Source organism: Pogoniulus pusillus, chromosome 30, assembly GCF_015220805.1.
Source record: "Pogoniulus pusillus isolate bPogPus1 chromosome 30, bPogPus1.pri, whole genome shotgun sequence".
Lineage (NCBI taxonomy): Eukaryota > Metazoa > Chordata > Aves > Piciformes > Lybiidae > Pogoniulus > Pogoniulus pusillus.
In genome coordinates this window covers 9909886-9926197 of record NC_087293.1, presented here as the reverse complement: position 1 = coordinate 9926197, position 16312 = coordinate 9909886, and the positions used below count along the sequence as shown (strand labels likewise).

The 16312-nt window shown below is 47.1% G+C and overlaps 1 protein-coding gene across 8 annotated transcripts in view; it reads left to right on the top strand.

The window, feature by feature from the left end:
* The window catches only part of KDM2B (lysine demethylase 2B), a 123489-nt gene that overhangs the window by 95483 nt on the left and 11694 nt on the right, over positions 1–16312 (top strand). For all 8 annotated transcript variants that reach the window (XM_064168656.1, XM_064168655.1, XM_064168657.1 and 5 more), the window contains 2 exons: positions 10274–10498; positions 14107–14250. In XM_064168656.1, coding sequence (XP_064024726.1) covers positions 10274–10498; positions 14107–14250 — 369 coding nt within the window. The remainder of the gene's footprint in view (positions 1–10273; positions 10499–14106; positions 14251–16312) is intronic.

Sequence of the window (16312 nt, the reverse complement as noted above, 5' to 3'; positions counted from 1 at the left end):
AACACCGCTGTAATCGTGTCAGTTATCCTTGCTTCACCATTTAAAGCTCTCCTTTGTAGGCCTGTCATGAGACATGCATCCCCCCCTCCCTCTCCTCCTCCAGAAAACAGTGGATTCTGATATTACCTTGTGATTCTGAAAGCCAAGGCCTTAGGCACATGCCTTTCGTGCCTCAGCTTTCATCTCTCCTGCTCCCAGTTGTGTGTAGGAACACAATGGGGGAAGAGAGGAAAACCTGAGGAGACAGTCTGAGCACACCCCATCACATCCTGGAGAGCCCCATCTTCTGCTGCAAGTCAGCGCTTCACCCCTGGCATCGCGGATGAGCAGGAGTGGGAGAATACCATCACATAGCTGTAATTTGAGTTTGAATTGGCAAGCGGACAGAAGTACAAACAAGAAATAGATATTTAAGGCATTCAAAATAAGGAAGGGGCATAATAACATGATTCACTTGACTTTATCAGCAGCAGCCTGTAAATGTGCGTTTGAAGTTGGTCTGTATTTTGTTACCTAAACATGAGCGACCAGCCTTAGCGTAGCTTGTGGTGTCACAAGGGTGGTGAGCGGGCCTAAGGCAGCCTTTCTGCTGCTTCATGTGCCAGCTCCTGCCTGTTGCTGCCTCTTCTCCTGTGCTACCTGAAGTGTCTGTGCAGCCATGTGGTAATTCGGACCCAGGAACTGAGCTGAAACTAGCTTGGCAAAAATCTTGATGCGAGGACCATTATATGTGTGTTGTTATGGCTTCTTGGTTGCTCAGCACATGCAAATATTTAATCTCATGTTTAATTCTGTTTCGTGGGTGTAGGAGCCAGAGGCAAAATCCTAACAACTTGAATGGAATCGGGATTTCCCCTGAAAGCAGGCCTATAAATCCAATGGGAAATTTAATTCTGTGCTCAGATCTAGGCCTGTGTGTCTTGACCCTCTGCTACAAGCTCTTGAAGGTGAAGGTAGCATGCATCAGTGTTCAGGTGCTGGCCCTGCTGTGACCTTTGGGTCCAGAACAGATCCCCGACTGACACATTTCATAGTGCAGGGATAATATTTTATTGTAAAACCCCATCAGTGAGTCAGCAGGGATAGAAACGGTTCTTCAGGAGCCTGCAAAAAAGGGTACATGCACCAGCAGCGACGCGAGGCCAGAGCTGAGCAGTTCCACGAGCCTTGTATCTCACTTCATCCCACTTCATCCCTCCTCATCCCAGGGTCAGGGCATCGCTGGAAATTCCGAAGTTTGCTCGGTGCCTTCCCTCTCCCGAGGGATGGAGTTTCCTTCCTCTCGTCCTGCTGCTGGTGGCGGGAGGCGAGCCGGCAGGTAGCGCGGCAGAGGGAGGGTGTATGTTGGGGGGGCATGTGTGTCTGTCTGTCTGTGCGCGTCTCCTTTGTCTCCAGCAGCCCGTGCAGCGCCGTGCACCCTGCGGGCGGGCGGCCGCGCATCCCAGCGCCGCGCATCCCTCCCTCATTCCCTCCCTCCCAGCCCACACCCAGGCAGGCTGAGCATCGGCCCGCCCCCGCCGGCCCCCTCGGCAGATCGCGGGGCTAATTAGCAGCGGGGGGCTAATTGCCAGCAGGGCGTTAGAGCCTTTCCACTATCACCCCCACACACACCCCCGGGGCAGAGCTGCGGCGAGGCGGCCGGCGCTGCCCGGACCGAGCGGCCGCGCTGTCCCCGCTGTCCCCGCAGGCCGGCTTTGTGCAAGCGGGCCGCGATTGGCCGTGCCGGCAGGGCCAGCCCCTTCCTGGCTGCCTGGCATGAATATGCACGGCCCCCCTTCCTCCTCCTCCTCCTGCATGTGTGTGTGTGTGCGGGGAGCGGGGCTCCGCCAGCAGCGCCGCTCCAGCCATGTCAGCTCGGCTCCGCCTGGGCCCACCATGAGCCATGGCCATGTCTGTGAGCGCCGACGAGGAGGACTACGAGTCGGAGCCGGAGCCCGAGCCGGGGCCGGGGCCCGAGCTGGGGCAGGAGCAGGTCCGGGGCGGGCGGCGAAGTTTGCAGCAGCAGGAAGGGAGGGAGAGAGGGGAGGAGGCCGGGGCCGGGCAAGCGCCTCGCCGAGCCGCGCCGCGCCGGCAGCGGGGCCGGGGAACAATGTGGGGTCGGGAACGGCCTCGGCCCCGGCCTGGCCCGGGGCAGCGCCGCCCGCCGTGGGGCTGAGCCCGGCGCTGCCGCCGCTGCGGGTGTGTCTGCGGCCCCCGGCGCTGCCCGCGGAGCCGAGCGGGGCGCGGGAGCCTCCCGCCGGGGGCCGGCCCGGGGCAGAAGCACGGCCTGGGCCGGGGGGGGGGGGGGGGGCACCGGGAGTTCGGTACCTCCCAGGGCCCTGCCGCTCCCCACGGGGGATGTGTGCCTCTCGGGGGGCGGTATGGGGGAGCGTTCCCTGTCGTTTCCAGAATGATTTTTTTTTCTAATAAGATTCCTCAGATAGCTGAGAGGGTTGCAGGACTTGAGGAGGGAGTCAGATGCTGAGCCTGGCTACCGTGCCTTAGTTTGGTTTATGGCCAAAATCTCTTCTCCATTCCCGGGGACGAGGGATGTGGAATAAAGAGAAGGATGTGTACTGAGATGAAAAAAGAACTTTTATTAATACTTCCAGGGTTTATTTTCCGAAGCGTTGGGGGGGTTTGTTGTTTCTTTTTTCCTGTGGGGGAAGGAGAATAAACTTTTTAAATTTATGAAGTAATCTGTGAAAAATAATCCAGAACATATGTTCTAGATTGGGTATTTAACTCTCTAAGAACTAAGCAATTAAAAATGCACCAGGAATGGAATTAAACATGTGTGTGTAGTTTAAACATAAACTTGATCATTTTGTTCAGAACTCAAGGGGTCTGCCCCTTCAAAATAGCCTTATGGTTTGCTTTTAGAGACAGGTTTCTGTGTAGGCCAGGTATTGAGTCTATTCTCCAAACCCCATCTCATTTCTAGTAACTGCTGTATGTTTTGGTTCATAATTGCATCAAGAAAGCAGGGCTGGAAGAGAGTCTGAACTGGTGGTGGTGAAGTGCCTTGGTTGCTGTGCAGTCATGGCAGATGTGATGGGGAAACCATAAGGCACGTGGATGTGTAGTACTGACCTGTTGTGGTGTCATTCCAGGAATTTAAGATGGTTCTTAGCTGAGCAACTTTATCAAGTCTGTATTTAATTCTATGGTTGTGTGAGTGTGCAGGCCTGCATCGCTGCTGAATTTGTTGCTCTGCTCCTACCCCTGGTAGCTAGAATCTCCCAGCTCTCCTCCTTTGGTTAAACCCATGCCAAGCCTTTCCTGTCTCTGCCTTGGTGGGGCCACTCTAGGCTTTTCTAGAGGAGGTGGTTCTTGGGAGGCTGAATTGATCTCAGCTGCATTGTCCCAGCTGAGAAATCCCTGTTGGAGGTGCTAGTTCTTGCTAGATGGATTTGGAAAGTTGGTTATGTTCTGAGATTCTCCAGCTCTTCTAAAATCTGAAGCTTGATAGTGTTTCTATATTCTTAAAGTTTAAAACCAAAATTAACACCAGAAAGTGGCTATCTTGTGAGATCTTTTATAAGATGTAGTCTGATCCTAAATCATTATGCCGTGACTCCACACCTGTGGAGTGATTTTCTTGTTGTTCAGAACCATTCTAGTGATGAAAAGGCTTCCATGGATCCATCTGTATTTTCATTCGGGCCTGCATTAACATGTGTAGTGATTAGCTTTTTCTACACAGAATCTATCAAATCGGTGTCATGATACCGTGATAGTTCCTGGTATGTAACAGATGAAAGACTTCAGCTCTACAGGTGTGGTTGAACAACACAAGTTCAGTTTCAGGTTTTATCCCTCAGACTTTCTTCTGGCTTTCATTCCTCTTTCCTAAGAAGGCAGAAGGGCTGCCAGGGTTTCCAGTAGAGGAGCAGGGAGGATTTACTGCACCGGTAATAGTTGCGGTCAACTCTGGGGGCTTGGAAACATGTGGGTGCTGCTGTCCGTGGGAAGGGCAGCACCCTGCTCCAGCTCACCAGCCTTTCTGGATCACTCAGGGTAGGAAGAAATTTGATTTCTAACTGCGACAGTTCACTTTAAAGTGTGTAAACAGACTGAGAAGAACGCTCCTGGAAGGGTCTGGGGGCATTTGTCCTGAAGCAGTGGGAAGAAAAAAAGCTGCATTTGCACAAGGTGCCCCAAGGCTGTACAACTAACTGGTGTCTTTCTAAGAGCTCTTGCTTTGCATGCAGCTTATCTATAAAAGCATATTTTTGCCAATATATCTTATTCCACCCTCCAGGCCTCACTCCTACCTCCTCACCACCAGAGGGAAGTAAGTGGGGGCACTTGCATTGCCACTGCCATGCCAGTTTACCATACCCTAAACAACATAGCTATGTTAGCAGAAAAGATGCTGGAGTGTCACTAATCTCAGATAAACCTGTGAGGTATAAACTTCTCTATTTACGTGGGGGAAGTGGATCTGTTTATTCAGTAATGAAGTTCTGTGTGGTCACCTGGCAGTGGTCACTAGGAGCTATATTGTCTTTTGCAGGAGAGGACAATAAAGTTTGTGGGTATGAATTGGAGGAGATGGTGGCAGTGCATATATGGAGAGGATTAATCCTTGGTGGCTGAGCTTGAAAATATTCCAGCACCTTCCTTTTCCCTGAGGTGCTTCTTGGTTAATGAGGGACCTTGGATATGTTTTGCAGGACCCCTTCTTCCCATCAGAAGCATATACATCACCTGTAAGGTGGGTAAGTCCTGGAAACCATCACTGCTAGAGCAAAACAGCTCTCCTGGAGTTCACATGTAGACTTCTGGGCAGATATGTAGACTTTTGAGCAGATAGGCTTTAGTCAGACGCGTTAGATTTGTGATGTTGACTTGTGCTCATCAGTTAATTCAGCTTTTAAAGCATTTTTGGCATCAGTGTGATTTTATTTTGGTTTTTTTTTCAGTCTTAAACTGATTTCTTTCTCATCTGTTCTGAATTCTCTCCCCACACCGTCCTTTTCTTTCTTCCTTTGATACAGGTTTCTGTTACTGTTGAAGAGATGCAAGGGTTTTATGCTGAATAACTGTTGACTTGGTTGCTCTTATCTTAGAGCAGGACCAAGTGTGAAGCAGGCTGTCAGCCCACCAGGCAGTTTGATGCCAGTCCCTGTATTTCGGGGTTAAGGCAGAGTTAATCATGGGGTCTGTTTCAGAAACCTCTGGTAAAATGACTTTAGTGGATCTCAGTCCAGTGCATTGGTTTGTGTGCCGGTCTACGTCGCTGCTGGAATTGTCAGTTTGACTGATGTTGTTAGCAGGAAGGCCAAAACTACATGCCTAGGAGGCTAGGAGAGGGACACGTCACTGAAGCAGAAGAGGACCGTGCAGCTCACTGGCCCTGAGCAGCAAGCAGGGAGCCTTGTTCTCCAGAGCTCCCACCCTGTCTGAATTGAAAACATGCTTCTGCCCACCTCTGGTGCTTTGGGAAGAGGCAAGGAAATAACTGACCCAGAAGCCTTTCTGTGGCACCTCATGGGCTTCTCCAGTGCCCAGTATCAGATCGTGGCTCAGCACATTTAGGGTGGTTTAGCTGACAGCAGTTAGGAATTGTAGGTTAACGTGTGTAATTTTTTTTCCTTCCCTAGTCTTTATCAGTTGTTACAAAGAAACAACTGGTGAGTAATTTTCTCTGTTCTAATTCTGTTAATCACACGGGGATGTGGTGCCATATAAAGGTCACAGGGCAAGTCTGGTACCAGGGAAGTCCTGGGTCCTCATCTTTCTTTTGGTTCAGATATGGTTATGTGGACTTGGTCAGACTACAGCAAATCAGATTAATTGGAACCTGCCCAGGTGTTACAGAAGGAAATCACCCCTGTCCTACAAATGGCAGAGCTGTATTTATGTGGCACAGCAGCCTGAAGCAGTGTGTCTGAGATGTCTTGGAGAGATTTACATGGTGGCTACAGAAGCTGTTCAGATGGTACTTGGTTAGGGAGTGAGGTGCTTTGGGGTCTCACTGATCTGACCTCTTGACGAGCCCTTCAGAAGGGCACAGTGCATGTCCCTCGATTTTTCTTAGATGCTGAGTCTGAGTAATGGTGTAGTGCTGCTGGCAGCAGTTCAAGCAGGTCGCTGAAGCTGAGTGGTGGAGTAAGACCCATGTCAGGTAAAGGCTACTGGCAGAATAGCTTGTTTCTATCTATCAACCTTGTTTTTAAGAGCAGGACCTCCTTCTTCCTGGACTCAGTGGCAGGCTCAACTCATCATCCTCTGTCAGAACTTGGTGACAATTCCACCAGAACCTGGCTGGTGTTGGGGTAGCCCTTGGGGAACATCAGCACTTACTTAATGGTGCATTTAACAGCTTATAGCTTTTTGAAGGGTCTCCAAAGCTTGATGCTCTTGGTATTTCCATTTACCTGAGATCTTTGGAGTTATTCTTTGCAACTGTGAAGGGTAGAAATCTGTTGCTGTAAACATCAGTGCTTCTGTTTCAGTAAGAGTTGTGCTTAGGGTGGCAGTGATGGGTGGCTTTTTGGTGACTGCTGAGCAGGGAAATGACCTGTGGTGGAAGTATGTTAACAGCCCAGTAAGCCGGTAGTGAAAATGTTTGTCCGTAGATAATGTTCTGAGCAGTGACTCCTCCAGGTAGCATTAGAGTTGGAAGTGTCACAGCTGGGCTTGCTTCCAGATATATACGGCCTTGTTGGGAGACTCCAATTGCTGATGACCACCCCACCTAGTGCCCGAGTTGTTGTCCACCTGGAACGCCACCGAATTTGATGAGAAGCAGTTAGCAAAGGTGTCCCCTTTCCTGTCTGAGGAGCAGGCATCCTTCACCACTGTGGTGTGGGAGGGTGATCGCAAATGAACGATTTGTAAATGGCTTTGTAGTTCATAGTAGTTTACATTTGATGGCTCAGGTTTGCTCTCAATACCCGGGTGCTGTAGAGCCCATGTGGTGTCTGCTTCAGAGGCAGCAGTAGGTTACTTGTGTGAGGCAGGGTCTGGAGTGGAGGAATAAACACCCATAAAAGAAAAAAAACCCAGCAGGATGTCCTGTTAACGTGGCTGCTTCTAGAGAGCAGCGCAAATCTACCGGCTTCCTAGCTTTTGGTGTAATGCAGGTGAGTATTGAGTGTACTAGTGGTTCAGTATTTGCTTGCACAGCCTTTGGTAGGAGTTTGGGAGAGTGGTTGTTGTCCCTTCAGAATTCTCCTACCTTTCTTCTGAAGACTCTTGCTGTGGCCAGAGGAGTATAGGCACAGTTTCTGTGCTGGAGAACAAAGGGGGTTGCTTACGTTGGTAGTTCAGGAAGGTTCTGTCTTAACTGCCTGGATTTTATTGTAAGATTTAAGGAAAATAAAAATCTTTTTGAGTTTGTTAGAATCCTTTTCCTTGGCAGTTCTCAGAGGTGGCTGCTTGTGGATCTCAGTTAATCGCCTTGGGAGAGGAGATGATAGGATCTGCTACATAAATGGGAGACCGTGTTGATCCAGAACTTAGTTTAGGGCTTAATGCGTTACACAGTCCTGAGCTTGAGGCCATGGAGCTGCTGTTTGCTGGCCATTTTGGAAAACTGGGGTTAAGAAATCCTGCTGTCCCTTGCTCGTTAATTCCGAGACAGCTCTGCAGAGTTGTGTGGGGGAGGGAGGCTAATGGCAGTACAGAGTTGGGGACAGGAGCTGGGAAGGAAATCCTTAGATAGGTTTGCTACCAAAACTGGGACATTGTAAAACTGCAGTCTGAGCTGGAAGTCCTGCAGCATCTCTTCACTAACATCAACCTGGAATTTATCTGGCTGACTGCCACGTGCTAAATAAACCCCAAGTCATGTTGGAGGCTCCTTCTACCCCCTTGAATCCCAGCCCCTTTCTAGAATAGCAACCCACAAGCCAGATTTTCTTCTGTGGAGTTTAAGCGACCACTTTGGAGCCCCTTGAAACTAGATACTAGTGGGAATTCCTGCAAGGCCTCTCCAGCCCTGCTGGCTGTGACATCCTGGAGTGAAAATGTGGCTTGGATTGAGAGTTGGTGGGTTGGTAAATTAGTACAAACACAGCTAGTACAGTTGCTTGGATTTCCTAACGAGTGATGAAGAGGGCTGGGTAGATAAGAAATGCTACATCTAGGGAGATCAGAGACCTGAACCTCTGCTGTCTGTTGTGTGGTGGTGAGTTGTAAAGAAATTAAAGTTGTGTGGTGTGGTCTGGCTTCAGACTTATTTTTGCACCTTCACCTTCCTGCCTTTTTCTCTTCTAGGATTCTCAGATTCTGTGTTCAGGCCATGCCTTTTTGCTGCTTGTGTCTTTGTAGTGTCCTGGTGCTTGTGATGCTGTCCTGAGAATTAGGACTTGGCTCATGTTACTGTGGCAGAGTCAGGAGTTGTCTTTCAGCTGGAAAAGTACTGAGTTTGATTTTTCCTTGAAAGAGATTGTGTTTTAAAGAGGCTGCTGATGGTGTCCTAACTGTTGTTTGCCTTCTTACAAAACTTAATTATCTTCAGACCTAGTGGGAAGGAGTCAGATGCTCACCCAGAACCTTCCATGTGCTGCTGGCTGAGGGGGACTGCCCCGGTGGCTGTAGGTGTTTTGGTTTCACTTGTTCCCACTGATGTCTAGCCTTCGGTTTGCATTTTGCCTCTCGTGCTAGTGGAAGGGGACTGATAGAGGGAAAGGAGGAGTGATTCATACCGAGGAAGGAAATTATCTCTTATCTAGGTTGTCTCTAAGCCACTCCAGGCAGAGCTGACTTTATCCTTGAGTGGCTGCAAAGTTGGTCGAAAAAGTAAATATTTGTTTTGTGGAGCGTCTGAAATTGATCTGAAATCCTAGTTGTGGATGAGGAAGGAAGCTACACTTGCCTGGTTCTCATGGCACAGTGTGACTCCACCTGCAAGCAGAATAAAATCTTCCTTGGAGGAGTGTAATTAAAAACTTGCTGATATCTGTGAAACCTTATCGACTAAGCAGGCCCACCTCAGTTATGATGGTAGGTTTTGTGGGAAAAGAAGGTGAAGGGGTCTAGCCCCTGGCTTCTCTGTTTTCCCAGCACTGAGATTCTTGGAATAGAGACTTAAAATACTAGCACTCCTCTTCATCTTGGAGAAAGTCACCGGAGCTTTGCTAAGTCATCTGGGAGATCTAATACTTGGCAGTGTAGCTTTTCTTCAGGGTTGTGTAGTAGAACACTTGGGTGTGCTTTTGTAGTACCAAATGGAATGTTTCCATACCTGCTCCTTGAAAAACAGGGTTTTGTAAAGCTGACCTGCCCCAGCCTTGGTGGTTGCCCACAGTTCAGCAGGAAGAGAAAGCAAAGCTGGCTGGGATGGTGGGATGTGCAGAAAGTGGAAAAATTGTATAAATGTTAAACCAGATGAACTTTGCTGTCCTATTATTATAATCTTTCTGGAGAAAGCTCTCAGTGGTAAGAATGAGCCAAGCCAATTCTTGTCTAATTAGCCCCATACAATTAGATGGTATTTAGACATGTTTGGCTTGAGCTGTAAGTTTTTGTGTAGAACAGGGAGTTTGATGAGAACATGAAATTTGGATACTCAGAGTGACTATGTTGCAGTTAACCTAATCATTTAAAACCTTTTCATGCTCCTTTAGCTTCTGTCTTTAAAGGTCATTGAATCTAGACCTGGGATGCCCTTTGTAGCCTTTGCACAGCATCAGTTAGTGTTCTGTGTTTGAGCACTTGCTAATATTGGCTATTAGGGGAGCTGCTTTGGAAAGGCTTTGTTGGAATTGTGGTTTATTTCGTACTTCATTGCTTGACAGTAGTTCATACTCTCCTCTTTTTTTGGAAGGTTGCTGTGGCTTGAGCCATTGCTGCCAAGTGTTTATCTGCTGTATCTTAACCTCAAAATGACTTTTACTGCTTCTTTGGATTCTTCTGCATCCAGCAGAGGAGAGTAGAGCTGGCTTAACCTGAGCACAATCCTAAGAGCTCCCTAACCCAGGTCTCAGCAGCGACACAGATCATCTTGACCTAAGCCAAGCACATCACTTGGGCTTTGGTCCTGCATTGAGCTGTACATAAACCCATTTCCCCTACCCTCCTCTTGAAATGGGTCTGCTGTAGGTTTGAGATCTCTCATTTATGCCTTGGTTTCTTTGTCTTTTTACAGTGCCTCTTTTTTTGACCAGGTAAGGGATTCCTTTAGCTATGAGTGGTTGTTTGCATCTGCTGAGCATTACCTGTCTGCTTATAATACTGCTACACCCGCCAGCTTTACACTGAACACATTACAGCTGCTGTCCAAGGAGGCTGTGTAGTTTGATGGGATGTGGGATTGACCTGGTGTGTCTGGCTCTTTCAGAACAGGGCAGTGGGGCGGCCCAAAGGGAAGCTGGGCACTGCTTCTGCAGTGAAGCTCGCAGCTAATCGGACAACTGCTGGAGCCCGCCGGAGGAGGACGCGATGCCGCAAGTGCGAGGCCTGCCTGCGGACGGAGTGCGGCGAGTGTCACTTCTGCAAAGACATGAAGAAGTTTGGGGGACCCGGCAGGATGAAACAGTCCTGCATCATGAGGCAGTGTATCGCAGTAAGTGTACCTCTGCTGCAACTTGTGGGAAATTGCTTTCCTGTTTTCCTTTCTCTCTCTGTTTCCTGGTGACAAGAGTGGGGAACTGAGAAGTCTGCCGTGAGACTCTCAAGTGCATCAGACAAAGCAGTAATCCCTGCCCTCTCAGTTCACATCTCTTCTTCCCTACACTTTTCATCTTCCCCAAATCCTTCAACCAGAATGCTACTAAAACCTAACAGTCCACTTGGCATTCTCAGTAATACAGATGTGGTGATTATCAGTAATACAGAAGTGGAGATAATAAGCATGCTGGAAATCAGCACTCAAACCAACTGAAATTCTGGGATTTGGGGAAGAGGAGTAGGAAGCTCTGATTCAAACTGAGAAGTCTGTTTTGTTTGGATCCCTGAAATATTTAACAAAAGTTACCTTGTAATAATCTTTATAATTTTTAACTACTTGAACAAATCATAGAAAACTTTGAAATCCTCCAAGTTTTGGGCATTGGTGCTCCCAGCCCCAAGCTAATTGAGATGTAGATTTCAATTTGTTTGCGTATAGCAGAGGGTCTAATCCAGATGAGCCTAAGAGCCGTCAAGTCAGGATCTTGTTTTCCTCAGGGACTGAAAATGGTTTTCTGAGGATGAGTATAAAACCAGGACAAGCAGGCAGTCAAAGACTGTTTCCTGGACTCCTGTGATATGTTGCTTAGAAGCTTCTTGAGTCGTAAGTGATAACTTTGTATTTAACAAATATTGACAGGTTCATCCATTAAATTGTCCAAGCAGTTTTTGAATCCACTGCTTTCATGCTGACTGTTGTAAAGCTTCTCCTCAGCTCTCATGTCTGCAGTGCCCCCATTCAAGGATAGAAATCAGCTTCACTTTTTATCTTAATTCTTTCGAAGGTCTTGTTTATGCTGTTGTTAAGGGTTTGGGCTTTTGTTGGTTTTCTTAAGGAATGTTGTTTATTCATAACTGAAACATCACCCTATCTATACTCATCACTCTCTTAACTCTTGTTACAGTTGCTTTCACTTAGGTTGTTTTGGTGGGTTTGTTTTTTTCCCTTTAACTCTGATGGAGAAACTGAGGTGGAGGCATTAAATGACTTGTTCTGACACTGATGAAAAGCTGATAAATGCTTAAGGTTTCCAGTAGTTTCTTCTGGAAGCTCACTCCACATTCTGTTCTAAGCCATGCACTGTTCTTGACATAGAGGATTGGATTCAGTTCTGCTGGGTCTTTCAGTAAAGTACATAGAATATCTACCTTTCCACAGAGTGCTTTTGCAGCTCAAGTATCTTTTCTTTGAACACTTGATTTCCTGGAGTGTGGCATGAATTGAACAGCGTGGATGAAGAATTTATTATTCTCTAGGGGGAAGAAATAGTGAAATTGTGCTGCCTTTTTAGTGGAAGGATTAAATTAGGGCTGCAGTGTGCTTTCTTGCCCTGACTGATGAAGGAAGTGTTCATACTAAGCTCTTTGACTCTTGATAGCCCAGTGAGTCTTCTGAAGATAAACTGGGTTCTCTTTGGGCTGATTGTAGTCATCTTAGTCTCTCTCTTCCGATTAAGAAGTATTTTTCTTCTTGGTACCTGCAGCTTTATATCCAGAAGCTGTGGTTAGAGCACAGGACTTGGTAGCTGAGATACTCCATTTCCTTGTCCCATCCTTCCATGCATTCAAGGCAGCATCTCAGCCCTTTGTAGGTTCTTGTTGATGCAAACAGCAGTGGGAATATTACAGACTTCCTTAGAACAACAAAAGCATGGAAAATGAGCAAATTGAACTGTTGCAACTTTTAAGGTTGTTTTACATTTCTATTAGCAATCCTATTGTCTGTACTCCTGTTCATTATGTTCTCTAACAACTGCAGTAGTAATATATTGTAGCACCTATCCATCAGCTTCCAGCAAAAAAAACCCATCCTCAAAACACCAAAGCAAGGCACTGTGCAAGTAATGATCCCTACAGTTCTGGGATTGTGCTTTCCTCTAGTTAATAACATTGACAATATTAACTAGACACAGGCTTTCATTAAACTCAGAAGCCTTAAGAGAGCCTGTACTGCAGATCAGAGAACAGCAAACTCCTCTACATCACTACTCAATCAAGAAAGGAAACAGGAGTGCCTGGGACACTTGATGCTGCATTGAGTAGGTCTGAAGGGAGTGTGAGGCTCTGCTGGGAGGACAAGTAGAGACTGGCTTTGGTTCCAGCCCACCAGTGGGACAGAGCTTGTTGGGGCGCAGAGGAGATTCCTCAGACACACTTGATTCCAGCAAGAAAAAGAATTTTGCTCCTGGAGTGTTTGTTCTTGTGGGGGGGTATAAATATTTGCTGTGTAGGAGATCGGACGCAGGTGGACAGAGCTTTTATGACTCTAAACATCTTAGGTATTTTTTCTGGTTTACCTGCTGGTGGAACGGGACCCTGGATATTCTTTTATGCTTGGAGGGTGGATGGGAATTAAATAGCATTTGTAAAATGCTTTTAAAATGGAATGTGAGTAAGTACTGGCATGAGAAAGCAGGGAAGTGTTGCTGTAGCTGCTGTATCAGATGTTGGTGAGGGGCAATGCATTACTTTGTAATGACTTAACTCCAGCTAGGTTTTTCCCGTCTGGAACCTGCCACAGGGTGCAGTGTTGCTGCACAGATTTGGTTTGATTTGCAAGTATGCATTTAAGGATTTTATTTGCTCCAAATACAAGAGATTATTGCCATGATGAAAACACATCTCTGCCTCTGGTTGCTTAGTAGTTAAGGACTTGAAACCTAATCAATTGTATTTCACCTTATTGCCAGCTTTTTAGGAGGCTCTTCCTTTTCTTTCTTGTAATGAGGCCTTACTGCCTCAACCCAGAAGTTTGTTACTCATTAGCACAAAAGTGGCTTTTTAATTATACTGGCATTAGTACTTTGACATGTGAGATGCTGCAGTTCTCTCTGCCTCAGCAGAAGACAAAAAAACCTGCACTACTCACTTATGATACTTGCAGGAAAGAATTCTCCTTTTGAGTGTTTGTGCAGTGATTTAGCAATGCTCAGGTTGAGAGCAGGGCCCTAAGATAATGGACTGTCAGTCAGGAAAAAGTCTGTTCTCAATTCTGTTGTGAGCTTGCTGTGAGACCTGTATTGGGTCCCATAACATCTGTCTGCCCTGCTTGTAAAATGGAGGAGCTGCCAAATTGCTAGTCAGATTGCGAGCCTTAATGGATGTGAGGAGTGATGTTCTAGGTTACTGCCTTCCCCTCCCATTGGACACCAGTGAAGTGACTTCCATGCCAATGGTTATGCCAGCTCACAGACTCAGGAGACCCACAAAAAAACCCCACTTCATCCATCTCTGGGATGCCCCATGAATCTGCATTGCTCCAGGGAAGGCACTTTGATTCCATGACACATGTCCTATGATGCTTGGTCTGGGCGCCGAGCCCTGATGGTTACCAGTTTTTCTTGCCTTTGTTGCTCTGCTGGGCTGGAGCCTTCAGCAGTTTGCACAATTAATCCTGATTTATTTCCTTTTTGAAATGAGGATACTGTGAATGCACACTGAGTTCTGCTGTTCCATGTGTCTTCCGTGTCCTGACCAAGACTTCTTTCTGATGTGTGTAAACAGCCAGTGTTGCCTCATACTGCTGTGTGTCTGGTGTGTGGAGAAGCTGGGAAAGAAGACACCGTGGAAGAGGAGGAGAGCAAGTTTAATCTCATGCTAATGGAATGCTCCATTTGTAATGAAATCATACACCCAGGATGCCTTAAGGTGAGTACAAGGATATGATATGCATTGGAAACAACAACTGGATTAGTTATCACCTTAGTGTCAAAGTAGTGCAGAGAAATTTGAGAGCTTTCACATTTTCATCTTTGGAAACCTAAGTGAGCAAAGAGTTGGTGTGAGAAGCAGAGTGACAGCTGTGGCACGTGCAGACCTGACTGGCAGGCAGGCTCCTCTGATGGAAGCAGAGACTCTTGCTTTGAGCAGCCTCTGAAATGTGGACATGCAGATGTCTTCTGGGGTGGCTTCTGTGTTTTTTGTTTTTCTTTCATTTTTGGCTTCTTATTTAAGGAAGTGAGGAGTTTCAGTTGCACCAGGAGGCTGAAGAGGACAGGGAAATCTGCCTGTACCTTTGGAGGAACTAGTTACAATCCCAGTATCAGTGGCCCCTTCCTGTGTCCCTCAGAGTACAAACAAGTAGTTTGCTGTTTGTGTTGGTCTAAGCACAGATGTGCCAGGCAGCTGACTTTAAAGATGTTAAGAACAAATGTTGCAATAGGAAGACTGTGGCTCTACAGAACAAACTGAGTGATTTTTGGGTTGCAGGAGCTGCTCAGCCTTGACTGACTCAAGTTCTGTGAGCAGCTACATCCTTTGCTGGTAACGAAAGTGTCATTTTGGGCACATCTTTGGGTATTATCTTTTAGAAGGCTTCTTTCTCCAAAGCTGGTTTGTTTCAGCCGATCAGCCATTTCCTGTTGCTGATTTGTTTATGGTTAAAATGATGTGCCCAAGCAAATGTACTCTGACACACCATGCCCCAGAAAGCAGCTTTTGGCCCTTCTGGGATCTCTGGAAGGAGAGGTATGTTCCTTATGCAGGCCTGGGGTGATGCTCTCCTGGCCTTTTATTTTTGTGCCGTACGCAGTACTGCAGCGAGCTCTCTGTGTCACTTATTAGAGCAGAAAGCAAGGAGCTGGCAAACCAGAACTGTGGCTGTCTCCCTGATTCATGAAACTGGTGCTCACAGCTCCTGCCACAGATGGCTCTGAAAGGGAGCTTTGCTTGCTTGACTCAGCTTAAAACAGGGCTTTGGGGGCTGATGAAGGAAGGGGAGGAGCTGCTCGTTTTTCAGATGTACCTCAGTTTTGGCTTGCAGCTGCTGCTTTGCTGTTCCCGACCTTCTTGAAAGTGCCCTGTGCTCCCCTGTCTCTTGCTTTCCAGTGTCAGCAGCACTTCTTGGCTGAGTCCAAAGGACACTATTGGTGTCTAATGACAGTTTGAGTATAATTTTCTCTCCCTGTACCAAATTTGGGACTGGTTGCACAGGATGTGGGTCAGATATGTGAAATAAAGCGAGTGGTTTCTGTTCTTTTATGCACGTGTAGTGTTCTGAGTGCTGTTTTGGTAACAAAGAGCAGTGTTGCTTTGGGTGTTTCTGGAAATTAAGCAGTGGGAGATTTACAGTGTGCCCTGTGTGTCTTGTGTTTGAATTCCTCAATGGTTCTGTTGAGCTGAAATGGTGGGGAAACTGGTACTGTTTATTGACTGAGACAAAAAAGCACTGGTAGGATTTCAGAATCATCTTGGAAGGCAAGATGAGGCACAGGGGAACAGCAAAGGAAAATGGAGCCTCTTCCTTGGATCCCTCCTTCCTTTTTATTACCAGATTCCATGATTTTCTGCAAGACAAAACATTTATTGATGTGTTTACTTGTTGCTCAAGCCCTTGATGTGGGCTTAAGCCCAGAGGATGGAGCCCATAAATAGTCCTTGTGGGAAGCATCTTTGAATGTAGACACAGCCCCAGGGCAGCTGCTTGGCTGTCCAGCAAGAGAGAGTCCCTTCCTGTCTTCCTGGGTGAACAGGCAGCAGTACATGTGAACTGCCAGTCATCTCCAGTTAAATGTTTGGTACTTTTGGGAGAGACTGGAACAAACTGGATCAGTGAAGACAAGGCTTATTCCCACGTGGAGTGAATTTCCTCCGGGACACATCTCCAAAGTTTATGGAGTGGTTTGGCACATGCAGTGGCTAATTTGTACTGGAGGCCAGGTTGTTCATGGTTTGAAGTCTATCCTCTTGCAGTTTCCTTATTTGGCTGTAT